General features: G+C 34.4%; 1 protein-coding gene across 1 annotated transcript in view; it reads left to right on the plus strand.

Moving 5' to 3' along the window:
• Positions 1–13,833, plus strand: part of LMLN (leishmanolysin like peptidase) — a 64,248-nt gene that overhangs the window by 7,863 nt on the left and 42,552 nt on the right. Inside the window, exons 2-3 of the mRNA XM_068126460.2 lie at positions 12,446–12,583; positions 13,274–13,377. Coding sequence (XP_067982561.2) covers positions 12,482–12,583; positions 13,274–13,377 — 206 coding nt within the window. The 5' untranslated portion in view covers positions 12,446–12,481. The remainder of the gene's footprint in view (positions 1–12,445; positions 12,584–13,273; positions 13,378–13,833) is intronic.

Consider the following 13,833-nt stretch of genomic DNA (forward strand, 5'->3'; position numbering starts at 1 on the left):
TTACTTGTGTGTGTGTGAGTAAAACATCAATTCTTACAGCTCCTTTTCTTTGAATTGTATTAACATTAATAATACAAGGCTTTTGATTTTGAATACAAGATGTTAATTTATTAAGATTGATTTGATTAACATATACCCCAACCATTTATTTATGAGAAAAAACCTATGTGATATTAATCATAACACCATTATCTGTATTAATCTGTAATTCTGTTTCCTCCAAAAGCAAACAATATGCATTAACCTCTTCACTCTCCCCTCTTTCAATGTATAGAGAAGTATCCACTCGATTAGACTTTATAGTTTCCTTTTGAGAACTCAGGTCAATTGCGTAGATTGTATAAAGTTTTTGAAACGCAACCATATCCAAAATAGGATCATTATTACCATTACTTTCACACACTTTTTGGTAGGACTTGTAGGCTTCCGCATAATCATTTTTTTCCCAATCAATTTCCAATCTATCTCGCGGATAAAATGTGCCATCAAGAGAAACCCGAAGTTGTTTCACCTTTGCATTATCACTCAGGGCATTATTCTTATTAGTACCGTCCTCTCCATCTGGTTTTTTAAAAATGAGCCAGAGGTATCGTGGCTTTCCTTGAAGAACACCTAAATTCCAAGTGTAGGTAGTGTGTTCCAGTTTAACGTGTTGACATCTTCTTTTAAGGTATGATACATTTAGCGGTTTCTTTGAGTTAAGTCTTCTATTTAACATCTCTTCCGTTTTAAGATTAGGAGTATATTCACTGATATACCAACACAAATCATTAATAACAAATTTATTATTTTCTCCAAAAGCATTTTCATCCCCAAAAAGCAATCTATTTACATTATCATTCCTTTGTAGTTGAAATCTAATTTTAAGCCCATACAAAACTTTATCATAATCACAAAATCCAAATATACCTTTCAGAGGTACTGCTACGGTAAAACTATTCTCAGCTTTTGCGTCATCATTATACATTGACTTCCTTTGACTATAACCAGGGTCTGCGTTTGTACCCGTTGACATATCAGGAATAAAACCCTCAACAGCTCCCTTACCCATTCTATCACTAAACGAATATAGTGTAAATTTCATCATTTCAGATGTAGCAGAGACATAATCAACCGCTTCAACCTCTTGTGTTCCAATATACAGGCGGACACTGTCAAACATTTTCCAGAAGAAATCATTTACGAGTGTAGCATTAGTATTATTCGCAGCCTTAGTGAATTTAAATTTACACAGCAAGAAACTATCAGCTATATTCAAGTAAGTTTGTTGATTATTTATTTCAAAACTTTTTGTTCCGTTTGAATTCCAGTCTGTTCCTGTTATAGCATTTACCTTAAAATAGTCTTCCTTTTTAGTGGAGTTTGAAATGATAATCGTATCATCCAAATCATAGATACTATCAATCGCTTCCATACTTGTATTTATATAGCATTAAAATTGTTGAAACCCTGACCCAAGTATTTTAATGATTTTTTGTCGTTCTTGTGAAGATAGTTGAGTTTTACCTTTTTTTATTTCTTTGATTGCTTGTAATTTATGAGACTCCTTTTGAGCATCTTTTATACTCTTTATAGCACCCGCAACGGAGCCCACGGCAGAAGCAGTTGAACCAATTAGGTCTTTATGTTTAAGGATGGTTGAACCAATACCCATTAGAGTATCAATTATCCCATCTCCTTTATTTCGAAATTGATGACCTACACCTCGTTGCCTCTTAGGTTTATAGTATCCTCTACCCACATACCTTGTATAGTCTGGTGAAAGGAACATGCCCTCCCCTGTAATTATTTTATATTTTCCCAACTCGTGTTTTCTCACAATAACCATTATTTATTTATTGAAAAACTTCACGTAGGTGAATTCTGATGGATATAATTTCATCATTAAAGGATATCATACGATTATCTTGGTCGGTTATCCTAAAATTTACTCTGTATATGGTTTTTCCTGACACAGGTAAATAGACAAGATTTTTTGGTTCCATATTAAATTTATAACCAATCGGGGTTGAGTATGCACTGAATGAAAATATTGTATTTGTTCTTATTCCATCGTTATAAGCACCATCAATCAAATCACAATGAATTAATACTGAATTTATACCGGAGGATATTTGGATAACATTATCACTGTAAAACGTCCCGTTATTTTCAATCTTTTTTGAAGAGAAACCCAATAGCTCTCTAAACGAATTTTCAATCGTGAAATCAACTTTATAATTATTTTTAAGTTTAATAGTTGATTTTGAAGTGTGTTTTTGAATATCTATTACAATATTTTTTGGTTCATCACCTTTTTCTTTCATAAGGCGAGAGACTTCTGAAGATATTTGAGAAATCTCGTAAGCTCCAGGTGAAACGGTTATAGTTTTATATCCACTTCCTGGATTATAACTAAACTTGTTGTTTTTCTCTGTGATATTAAAAAGGGTATTGTAAGTTTCCATTGACAACAAAGATGCCTCATATGAGGTAAGGGGGTCAAGTTGTAGTGGGTAAGGGAATGAAGCTGTGTAATCGCTCGTTGTGAAATTAAAACTAAGAATTGTGCTTCTCATCTTATTTAATATCTAATAAAATATCTTTGTATTGACATTTATTAATTATTTTCATGTTCATCAACTGATCTAAAATGGCTGAGGATTCATTAAAACAATTGTTGTTTCCAGCCTTCTTACTACCTAACAACAATAATAGCCTATTAACTAATTGTGATGGGTCATTTGGAAGAAAACTAACACCCGAACCAAGCTTACTTAAAGCATCAATAATATGTTTCTCCTTCTCATTCTTCTTACTTTTACCAGCAACAGAAACTCCATAATCAAGTGCATTTAGCAACTCAATATATACCCTATCTTCCTCTCTTTCCATATCAAGTGGTTCCTCAAAATATTTTGAACCGCTGAATCCGGGGTTTGTTAGAAGAAACATTAATCTTGGAGTTAATTTAACATTTGGTTGAGTAGAACTCAAGAACATCAATTCATCATTAAATATCAATACCTTTTCTTCCACAAGATGAAACACTGCTGGTTCTTCTGTTGGAATGAGACCTGCTCTGGTTTTTGAACCCGCCGAATATTCATTGTTTTGAAGAGCTTCCACAACATAATTAGGGGGTTGATTTACCTCCTCAAGTTTCCGAAATAATCCCTCGTCATCATATTCTAATTCACCAAGTTCTTGTTTTGTTATCTGACTAAAATCTTTGAGCATTTGAAGTTTTTTCGGAGTAAATTCTACCGTGGGAACTGTAGGGTGTTGAGTTTTCAAAAGTGGTTTAAAGAATTTCTCTTGTTTTCTTTCAAAGGCTTCTTCACCAGTTAGTTTCTGTCTCCGTTTCTTCTTTATCTCTTCCTGTTGTTTAACAACTTTTGAAACTAATTGTTGATGTTCCTTAAACTTTCTTTCTCTTTCTTCAGTATTCATTTTCTGTATTTATTTATTGAAAAATATCATTTAGTATCTCATCTTGTTTCACAACAATATATTTATATTTTCCAATCGTGTGTTTCATATAATTTTCAAATTCTTTTTTACTACATAACGTAGAGCAATTATCTCTCCAAAAATTATTTACATCTATTGAATTTAACTTAAATAAAATAAAAGTATTGGCATTGTTTCTTATTGAGCGTCGAGGGAGTTGAAAATATGATTGACTAAGATATATACAATTACAAGAAGAATGTCTCCCTCTTGTATAGTAGCTATCCATTACTGTTTGGTTTCTCTCATTAACACAATCATCAAAGATGACAAGGTTCTTTTTTGATTTATCTAAATCTTGAGGTGAAGGTATATCATCCGTATTATCACTGAGAATACAAGTTATGGGTTTCGATTTTGATTTCTGTGTATCACAAAATAATTGTATTATATCATCAATATTATAATCATTTAGTTTGTTTTGAAGTTTAAATAAACCGATAATGTCTTCCTTTTTAAGACCCGCATTAAAACCCTGTGAGAGTAGTTGATACTCGGGTTGAAAACTTGACTTTGTAAAAATTATTAAATTATCATAATCTAAAAAATTAGAACCAAGGAGCATCTTTAAAAGTAAACAGGTTTTTCCACATCCGCTTGAACCAACTATTAGACATCTCAATGAATTTGGAATGTTTTTATGGTTATTAAATTTTATCTTATTTTCCCAAACGGGTAAAAAATCATTCATTTATATATTTGGAAAACAAGTTATCCAACTTTTTTTGAGCTATTTGAGAAACTCTATATTTTATCCTGAGTTCGGGTTTAATTTCAAAATAATCCATTATTTTATTTATATAGTATCTTGTATTAACATTTCCATTAAAATTATTTTGAATAATAAATATCATTAAACCCTTATACATTTCCTCAATACAATTAGTCTCTTCCCTTGAAAGAAATGGTGTATTATCATCACAATACTTAACATTCATCTCTCTTATTAATCTTGTAAAGTAATTCATTTTTGGTTCTAATTTAAAAGAGTTATATATTTTTTTATATTTCCTATTATCATTAATTAAAATTAAATCACAGAAAATACATTGTTTATATGAATCCTCATCATTAAGCCCCACTCTATCACAAGCCGGACAATTCTCTAATTTATCATATGGAGAGTCTGGAAATTCTAAATATCCTTCAGAACTTATCATATTTATGTGGTAAATTTTTACTTAAACTAAACGCAAGTTTATTCATTAATAAATACAATGTTTCAAAGCACAAAAGACAAATTTCAATCAATCTCTACTTCGGTGGAAGATATAGAAAAATATGTCAAAGATGTTAAATTGAACAAAGATAAATATGGAAATTTTTGGGTAAAACCAGTTATGGAAAATAACATGAGCCCCTCTATTTCATTTAAAGGAAGAGCTCTAACTATACCTGGAAAGACATCCATTAAAGTAAATCTAACAAAAGTTTCTCCTCTACTCCTGGCAATTTATTCAAAGCTTGAAAAAGTGATTGACCACGATACTTTGAAAAAGAATGATAAGACCATTAATAATTCTAGAGGAGACATTTGTATTTTCTTTAATAATCCAAAGGGTGTAGATCTAAGTAAAATGAATGATGTTAATATTTCTGGTGAAATGTCATTTCGTTCTATGATAGTTAGAGATTATTTAAAGATAACTTTTGATATAAAAATTGTAGAGATTGAATCTGTTAATGAAAGAAAGTATATAGATATTGATGGGAATATTTTTCTTGCTAATTAAATATGAGTCAATACAGCAGTGAAGATTTTACTATTTCATTGAACTCAGACGATAGTGATGATAGTATTTCATTGAACTTGGACGATGGTGATGATAGTATTTCATTGAACACAGATGATAGTTATGATACTAATAGTTTGTGCTCAAATGATAGTTATGAGAGTAGCTTTATTGATGACTCTGAGTATGATTCTGAGTATTCATGTGATAGTTATGACTTAGATGATTCTGAGTGAAAAAGTGTTTTAGTTTAAGCACAGCGATATATATAAAACGGAGCTGTAAAGCTCAAAAGTGTTTTATTTTAAGCACAGTGATATATATATAAAACACCACGTTTTCTCACGCTATAAATATGGTTTATTGTGATACTTGCGAGAAGGAAGTAAAATATTATAAACAACATATTCTCACCGCAAAACATACATACAACATTTTAAACAAACTTTCCCCTCTTCCACCTGAAACAAAACACTGTTCTACATGTAATAAAAATATCCTCAAGAAAGGCTTCAAAATACATCTTAAAACAAATCTACATTTATCAAATTTTATCACAACTAAAAACTCTGATGGAGCATTCAAAGGACATATTAAAATAAGAGTCTTTAACTTCAAACCTCCTGAACCAGAGTCTATAGTTGATGCTGTAGAAATAGTTAAACCTGCTGTTCAAACGTTGATTGAAAAAACACTAAAGGAAATGAAACCACTTAAATTTTATATGGGAGTAAAATTAGAAATGACAAAGGATGAAGGAGTTATAGATGCACCATACATGAGAACTGAGCCACACTTTATATCTTCATATCAAGATTTTAAAACATCAGGAGTCTATGATGAACTTATTAAACAAGAGCAAGATGTGGATAATTCAATCGTAGGAAGTGGATTCAATATAGGAAAAATTATTTACATAGACATTCATATTCTTAAATCAGATCCTCTAAAAGCTTCTTCTTACATTGATTTACCCAGTGTTATCAAAAATAGAAAAGCAGTTATCAATATCAAAAATAAAGACAATAAATGTTTTCTCTGGTCTATTTTAGCACACTTACATCCTCCACATTTTCATGATGAAAGAGTATCTCATTATAAAAAATATGAGAATACATTAAATACGAAAGATCTAAAGTTTCCGATGACTTTAAATGATATTCCTAAATTTGAAAAGATGAATAATTTATCAGTTAATGTTTATGGTCTAACAGAAACAAACAACATTCAGGTTTTAAAGCTTTCTGACAATTGTAAACAAACTCATATTAATCTTCTATATTTTAATTCAGACGAAAATTCACATTATACATACATCAAAGATATTGCTAAATTAATAAAACCACAAGTCTGTAAGAGAACAAATAAAATATATATTTGTTTGCGTTGTCTTAACTTCTTCAATTCACAAGAAAGATTAGATAAACATTCAAATTATTGTGGCGAACATAAATCAACGGTAATCAATATGCCTAAAGAAGGCTCAAAGATCACATTCAAAGATGAAAATAAAAAGATCAAACATCCATTTGTTATATATGCTGATTTTGAAAGTATTTTAGAAAAAATTGATACTGCTTCTCCAGATCCAAAAGAATCATACACAAATAAATATCAAAAACATACTCCTTGTGGTTTTTGTTATTATATCAAATCATCCGTTGGTGATAAATATAACAAGTTAGAGATGTATAGAGGCTCAAATACCCCAGAGGAGTTTGTGAAACGACTAGAAAAAGACTGTGTTCGATTAACCAAGATAATGAGAGAAACCAATAAACCAATGTCCTTAACAAGTAAAGAAAAAAGGGAATTTATAAAAAACAATGTCTGTCATATTTGTGAGGAGAAAATTGGTAAAGGTCTAAAGGTTAGAGACCATTGTCATCTCACTGGTAAATATAGAGGTCTGGCTCATCAAAGTTGTAATATTAATTATCAACTCCCCTCTTTCATTCCTGTCTTTCTTCATAACAACGCTCATTATGATACACATCTATTTATCAAGGAACTCTCAAAGACTTCTGGAAGTATCTCAGCAATTCCAAACACGGATCAGAAATACATTTCATTCACAAAAACAATTCACACATCTCCTATTACTCATATCAGATTTCTTGATACATTTAAATTCATGGCAAGTCCATTGGTTAACTTGGTTCAAAATCTAAAAGAGTTTCCATGTCTTTCAGAGTATTTTTTAGATAAAGATTTTCTAACACAAAAGGGAATTTACCCCTATGACTATATGGACTCATTTGAGAGATTCAATGAAACACAACTTCCTTCAAAAGAAAATTTCTATAACAAATTAAACAACAGTAATATATCTGATAAAGATTATGTACACGCACAAAATGTTTGGGAAAAATATAACATCAGGAATCTTGGCGAGTATCACGATTTGTATCTCAAAACTGATGTGCTTTTATTGGCCGATGTATTTGAAGCCTTTAGATCTGTTTGTCGCACTGGATATGGATTGGATCCTGCTCACTACTACACAGCACCTGGATTGGCCTGGAGTGCGATGTTGAAAATGACAAAACAAGATTTGGATTTGATAACCGATGTTGATATGCTTTTGATGATTGAAAAGGCAAAAAGAGGTGGAATTTCACAAGTCTGCTCGAGTAGATACGCAAAAGCAAATAACAAATATCTTCCAAATTATGATCCAACGAAAGAGAGTTCTTACTTGATGTACTATGACGCAAACAACCTGTATGGCTGGGCAATGTCTCAGGCTCTTCCTTATGGAAAACTTAGATGGGTAAAGGAAAAAGACTACAAAAACGTTTTACAAGATGTATGTATCTCTACACAAAAAGAATTGGATGAAGAAAAAGTTGGTTATTATTTTGAAATTGATTTAAAATATCCAGAGGAACTCCATAACCTACACAAAGATCTCCCATTTGCTTGTGAGAAAGAAAGTCCAAAGAAAGAATGGTTGAGTGATTATCAACGATCGTTTGATATAGGTGAATCAACAGAAAAATTACTTACTACATTATATAACAAGAAAAATTATGTTCTACACCAAAGAAATTTGCGACAATATTTATCAAAAGGTCTAAGAGTAGAGAAGATCCATAGGGTTCTAAAGTTCAATCAAAGTCATTGGTTAAAGGGGTACATTGATTTTAATACACAAAGAAGAACAGAGTCAAAAACAGATTTTGAGAAAGACTTTTATAAATTGATGAATAATGCGGTCTTTGGTAAGACTATGGAGAATGTGAGGAAAAGACAAAATATCAGATTATCAACATCTTGGGAACAAGCATCAAAATTAATTAATAGACCGAGTTTTACTCGAGCTGAGGTCTTTACTGAGAACTTTTGTGCGATCCATTTGATTAAAGAGAGTATTGAAATGAACAAACCTATTTATATTGGGACAACAATTCTTGATTTATCAAAGTCATTAATGTATGATTACTTTTATAATAACTTGAGGAAGAAATATCAAAATGATGTTAATCTACTTTATATGGATACAGATAGTTTTATTTTGAAAATTAATACCAACGATGTTTATTCAGACATGAAAAGAGACATTAATATCTATGACACGAGTAATTACAGTCCAGAGAGTGAGTTGTTCTCTTCTAAAAATAAAAAGGTGATTGGAAAGTTCAAGGATGAATTAGGAGGAAATGTCATGAGTGAATTTGTGGGATTGAGGTCTAAGGCTTATGCTTATAAATACATTGTGAATAACGTTGAAAAAACTGATAAGAAATTAAAAGGTGTAAAGAAAAATGTCATTAAAGAAACAATAAACTTTAAGGATTATTATAACTGTTTAACAACAAAGAAAGAAGAGTTTAGAAAGATTAATGGAATAAGAAGTTATAAACATCAATTATATTCAGAAGAGGTGAATAAGAAAGCATTGGGGGCTTTTGATGATAAGAGGTTTATTTTAGAAAATGGAATTGATAGTCTCCCTTATGGTTATATAAGTATATAAGTGATAAGATATATATAAGTGATAAGATATATATAAGTGATAAGATATATATAAGTGATAAGTTAAAAAGGGGGGGTTGGGGATTTTAACGGGCTACCGCCGCCTTTTTTACTATTATATAAATGATAGAACCAAGTATCAACCAGACTAAAGAGTGGAGGTGTAATCAACCTTGGTATATAAATGGAAAACATAATGAATGTGAAAAATATCAAATAGGTATAATTGAAAAGGCAACTGGTAAAAAAATTCACAAAACAAATAAGAGAATTAATTTAAATACCGGTGAATTGGGTAAAAAAGATGGAAATATTTTTGAATGGACGGAAAACTTTGATGGTTGTCAGGAAAATATATACTTTAATTTAAAAATGGTATGTGGCACTGGAGGTGCTCAAACAAGAACATTGAGGGAGGTTTACCATTTTATCTTAGCTCAGTTAAAATATCTTAATAAAGAACCAAACTCAATCATCTTTTTTGTTAATATATTAGATGGTGAAGAGAGTGGCAAGAGAATTAAATTATTTCCCACGCATAAACAAATATTTGTAGGGTCGTTGTTTGAGTGGGTTATATTCACCAGATGATATTAAGAGTAAAAGGTTAAAAGGTCCATAAGGTCAGAAGGATCACAGGTGTTTAAGTGGTCTAATGAATAAGGATAGCATGTCAAAAGGTTAGCAGGTTCGTAAAGAACAGGGTGAGAGAAATATAGGTGTTTAGGGGCAATGAGGGAGGGAAAGAATTAATATGGAAGTGAATGGGTCAAAGATTAATCTGCCAGATGATATGTAGAAGAAGGATGATAGGTCTATAAGAGAAAACAAATATTTGTAGTGTTTGAGTGGTCTAATGAACAACATTAAGGATAGGTACTACAGACAAAAGGTTTATAAAGATGAGGGTGGGAGAAATAGAGGTGTTTATGATTTTTGAAAAAGACAAGGGGGTAAATGACATTAGATAGGGATTTCCCATGTTAAACGGAGGTGTCCCAGAAGCAACATTATTACACTACTACGGACGTTAAAAATCCCACGGTGTCCGAGCACAAATTACAGATTGCTGCCATAACTAGTGCTGGGAAGGCAATGGCAAACCACCTAGTGCAACCCTTCCCAAGAAACTGCTTCGGCAGCACAGACGCTCTGTAACACAGGATGGTACATCTGCATTTATTTACATTTACAATTATGTTATTGATGGGATTTGGCTTATGGGATTTTGATCTCTCTGTGGTCACCAGGAAAAATACAATTCACTGACATAATGATGATGAAGAGGATAGAATAAACGAACGAGAACGGCACTCAGTAGAGAGCACACCTCCACCTGGTTGGTCATATCACTCAATGGTGAAGAATCACTTTAAAAAAAAATATTATATCCGAATCCATATTCAGATCTTCACCAAAATCGAATCGATTCTTCCTTGTCAGACACCCAACCTGTCCACCAAGTTTCGTCCAAATCCGTCCACAACTTTTTGAGATATCCCGCTATGTATAGTTTTTGGCCCTATCTCCCAATGGTGAAGAATCACTTAGAAATTAAATAACTCTTATATCCGAATCGATATTCAGATCTTCACCAACATCGACTCTGTTTGTCCTTGTCAGACACCCAACCGGTCCACCAAGTTTCGTCTAAATCCGTCCATAACTTTTTGAGATATCCTGCTATGTATAGTTTTTGATCCTGTCTTCCAATGGTGAAGAATCACTGAAAATATTCGAGCAGCCGGATCCAAATCCGGATCTTCACCAAAATCTAATAATTTCGTCGTTATCACATACACTACATCTCTGCCAAATTTCGTCCGAATCCATCCACAACTTTTTGAGATATTTTGTTCACAAACAAACAAACAAACGGACAAACAGACAGGGGTGAAAACATGACCTCCATCCACCTTTGGTGGCGGTGGTGATGAGTCCTCTGTGTCAACAAACACCTGTCGCCTCGGCAGTTGTTCATCGCACACACTCTTTTCGAAATTGTTTTTGACATCATTCATACACATCTTTCCATTACATCTGGTTCATACAATATTGTGCACTCATTCTCTGAAGAATGGCGTACGGGTTGGTCCCTCCAGTAAGCAAAAAGCTGATGACGTGTGGTAAACGCCAACCAAGGATAGGTACGTGCACGAGGCCGATAGCCGACAAGTGTCATGAGGGAAAGTTGAAAAGATCTCTGAAGGGAGAGTTCAAGAGTTGGTGAAACTGTTGCGAGGTAAGCGGGTGGGATTCACGCGGTCCACCCTGAGGAGTCAGCCACCTATTGTGGGTGTCGCGGTACCTGTCCTGCACCTGGATGCCATCCCATCTCCCTTTGCGATACCAGTCACGCTCGGAGGGGCCTTGCCCCACGGAGGGGCCTTGCCCCACAGCGGGCCCGGCCACGGCTGCCATTCGGTGCACTTTCTCCGCATGCGGTGTGCCACGACCGGTTCCGGAGGCGGCCAAGAGTGCCTGTGTTTTCAACGAAGAGGTAAAGATTTGTTGATGTGCCGTGGAAAGGCAGGCTGTAGCCACTTCCCTCTCTTCAGAACTTGGCACATCCACAAACTAGTCAAACACCTGGAATATGTCTTTCAATCCTGACAAATCTCACACTCTCGCAATCTCTCTCTGAAAGGACCGTCTGGAAAACCCTCCTATCTACCTGCTTAATAATCCTATTGATGAAGTTCAGACTGGTAGATGAATGAATGAATGATCGTTTTCAAGGCCATTTCCCCCGCTTGAGCGAGGGTTAGCCTTGCGGGCCCCATGACAATCATGGTTCCCTGTTTGAGGCAATGTTTTTATGGCCGGATGCCCTTCCTGACACCAACCCTTGGTCACGCTCTTACGATGCGCAGGGATACGGTGTACCTATTCTAAGCCGGGGTACACACCGTGATCATTCATCCCAGCAAGCTGGTACTCAATTAGCCGACCTCAGAAGGATGACAGGCTGAGTCAACCCCCCTGGCGTTAATTCAGCGATCGACCGGGATTCGAACCCAGGATCCTAGGATCCCAAGCCGGCACCCTAACCGCTAAGCCAACACCAGGCTGAGTTCAGACTGGTAGATGCTGGTGTAAATAGTGTATAAGCTATGTTGCTTAGAAAGTAATGAAGTGCAACATAAACCTTAAGATAAAACCTGTTTTAAGGTTGATAAAAACTTGTCCTACGTACTGTTTGGTTAATTTGGACGCACGTCTGGCCCTGCTCTTGTTTACAGAGATTTTCATCGTCTGTCTCAAGGCGCCAGGAGGACATGGTCGGTCTCTTCCTTATGCTTGGTTCAGCCTTGACCACCTTCCTGCTCTTCTCCATCTTCTGCAGGGCCAGTAAGCACTGGATGCCACAGCCTCACGAAGTAAAACTTCTTTCTGTTTCTTTCCTTTTCTTCAAATTGAATGTCCCATGTTTGTCATAGTTTTACTTACAATATGCTTCGATCCTCGAAAACATTCGTATGTGCCACAAAGTGATATCGATAGTACATGATTGGTTTTTTTTTCCCCAAGGCAGCTCTATGTTGAGTTTGAAATAATAAACTGGCCCAGCCAAGTGCTTGTTTCTCCATCGATCTGAACTCTTGGGCCAAATCGGTGGGATACAAAACGTAAACTGTTCAACCAGGTGGAGGTACGCGCTATACCGAGTGCTGTTCTAGTTTTACATGTTCATACGATTCGTAGGATAAACGTAAGTTGTGATTTCTTTATAAACTGATATTAAACTAATAAAGATTGATGAGTTATTGAAAATGTTGTTGATGCTATGTTTTATGGTATATCTTTTCACTGTTCTTTTTGGGTTTTTTTTTTTTTTACATCAATAAGCTTATTGGCTTGAATTTTTCATCTCGTTCATCTTTATAGATAGACGCCATGTTTTATTAACCTTCGTTGTCCTTGCAGAGTATATTATGACATTACTTTGTGTTTGAAAACAAGTTTGTTACCATGTTCATCAGGCTTGTAGGTCATAGACAGCTGTGTGGACTTCCTGAAAATAATCTGCCCATCTGTCTGTTTGTAACATGTGACTGACATACACTCAGATTGTGTTGCGAGTTCCAGTGCAGCTGTCGCTTGGGCCAATCAAGCGGCACGAGGCACGCAACGGACTACGAGTCAAGCCCATCTTCCACTCGAGCTTACACAGGTAAGTTGTCACCGTTGGCTCTTTCTATTACCAACTGCTTCACATGCATGCAGTATCTTTAGGTTTTTCTTTTGGGTATAATTTTCTTTTCTTTATTATTGTATTTTTCCACATAAGGCAAATTAAAGAACTTGGGTATTCATTATTTAACACAAAGATGTCATGTTAAGGCAGGAGATTATCTTTTTTCCAGGGAATGCTAATGGGGCTGGGTTTAAATTGCAAACTTGGCCTGCTGGTTGCATCATATGAGGCACGGTTGCACCTCTGATGCAGTAGCCTTGCACATTAGTGCAGGAATTTGTGTTTTTGCTTGGGTGTCGGCACACAGCCTACTTTTTTTCAAGATGCCTTGGCATCTTTATTGTCTACCAGCAGATACCAGCAGACAGGACATCGAATTAAATGTGCAGGTAGTAGACAAAAAAAAATGGAAACACCAACAGAATGTCACTT

The sequence above is a fragment of the Myxine glutinosa genome, chromosome 10, assembly GCF_964187855.1.
Source record: "Myxine glutinosa chromosome 10, kmMyxGlut1.1, whole genome shotgun sequence".
NCBI classification, from domain to species: Eukaryota; Metazoa; Chordata; class Myxini; order Myxiniformes; family Myxinidae; genus Myxine; species Myxine glutinosa.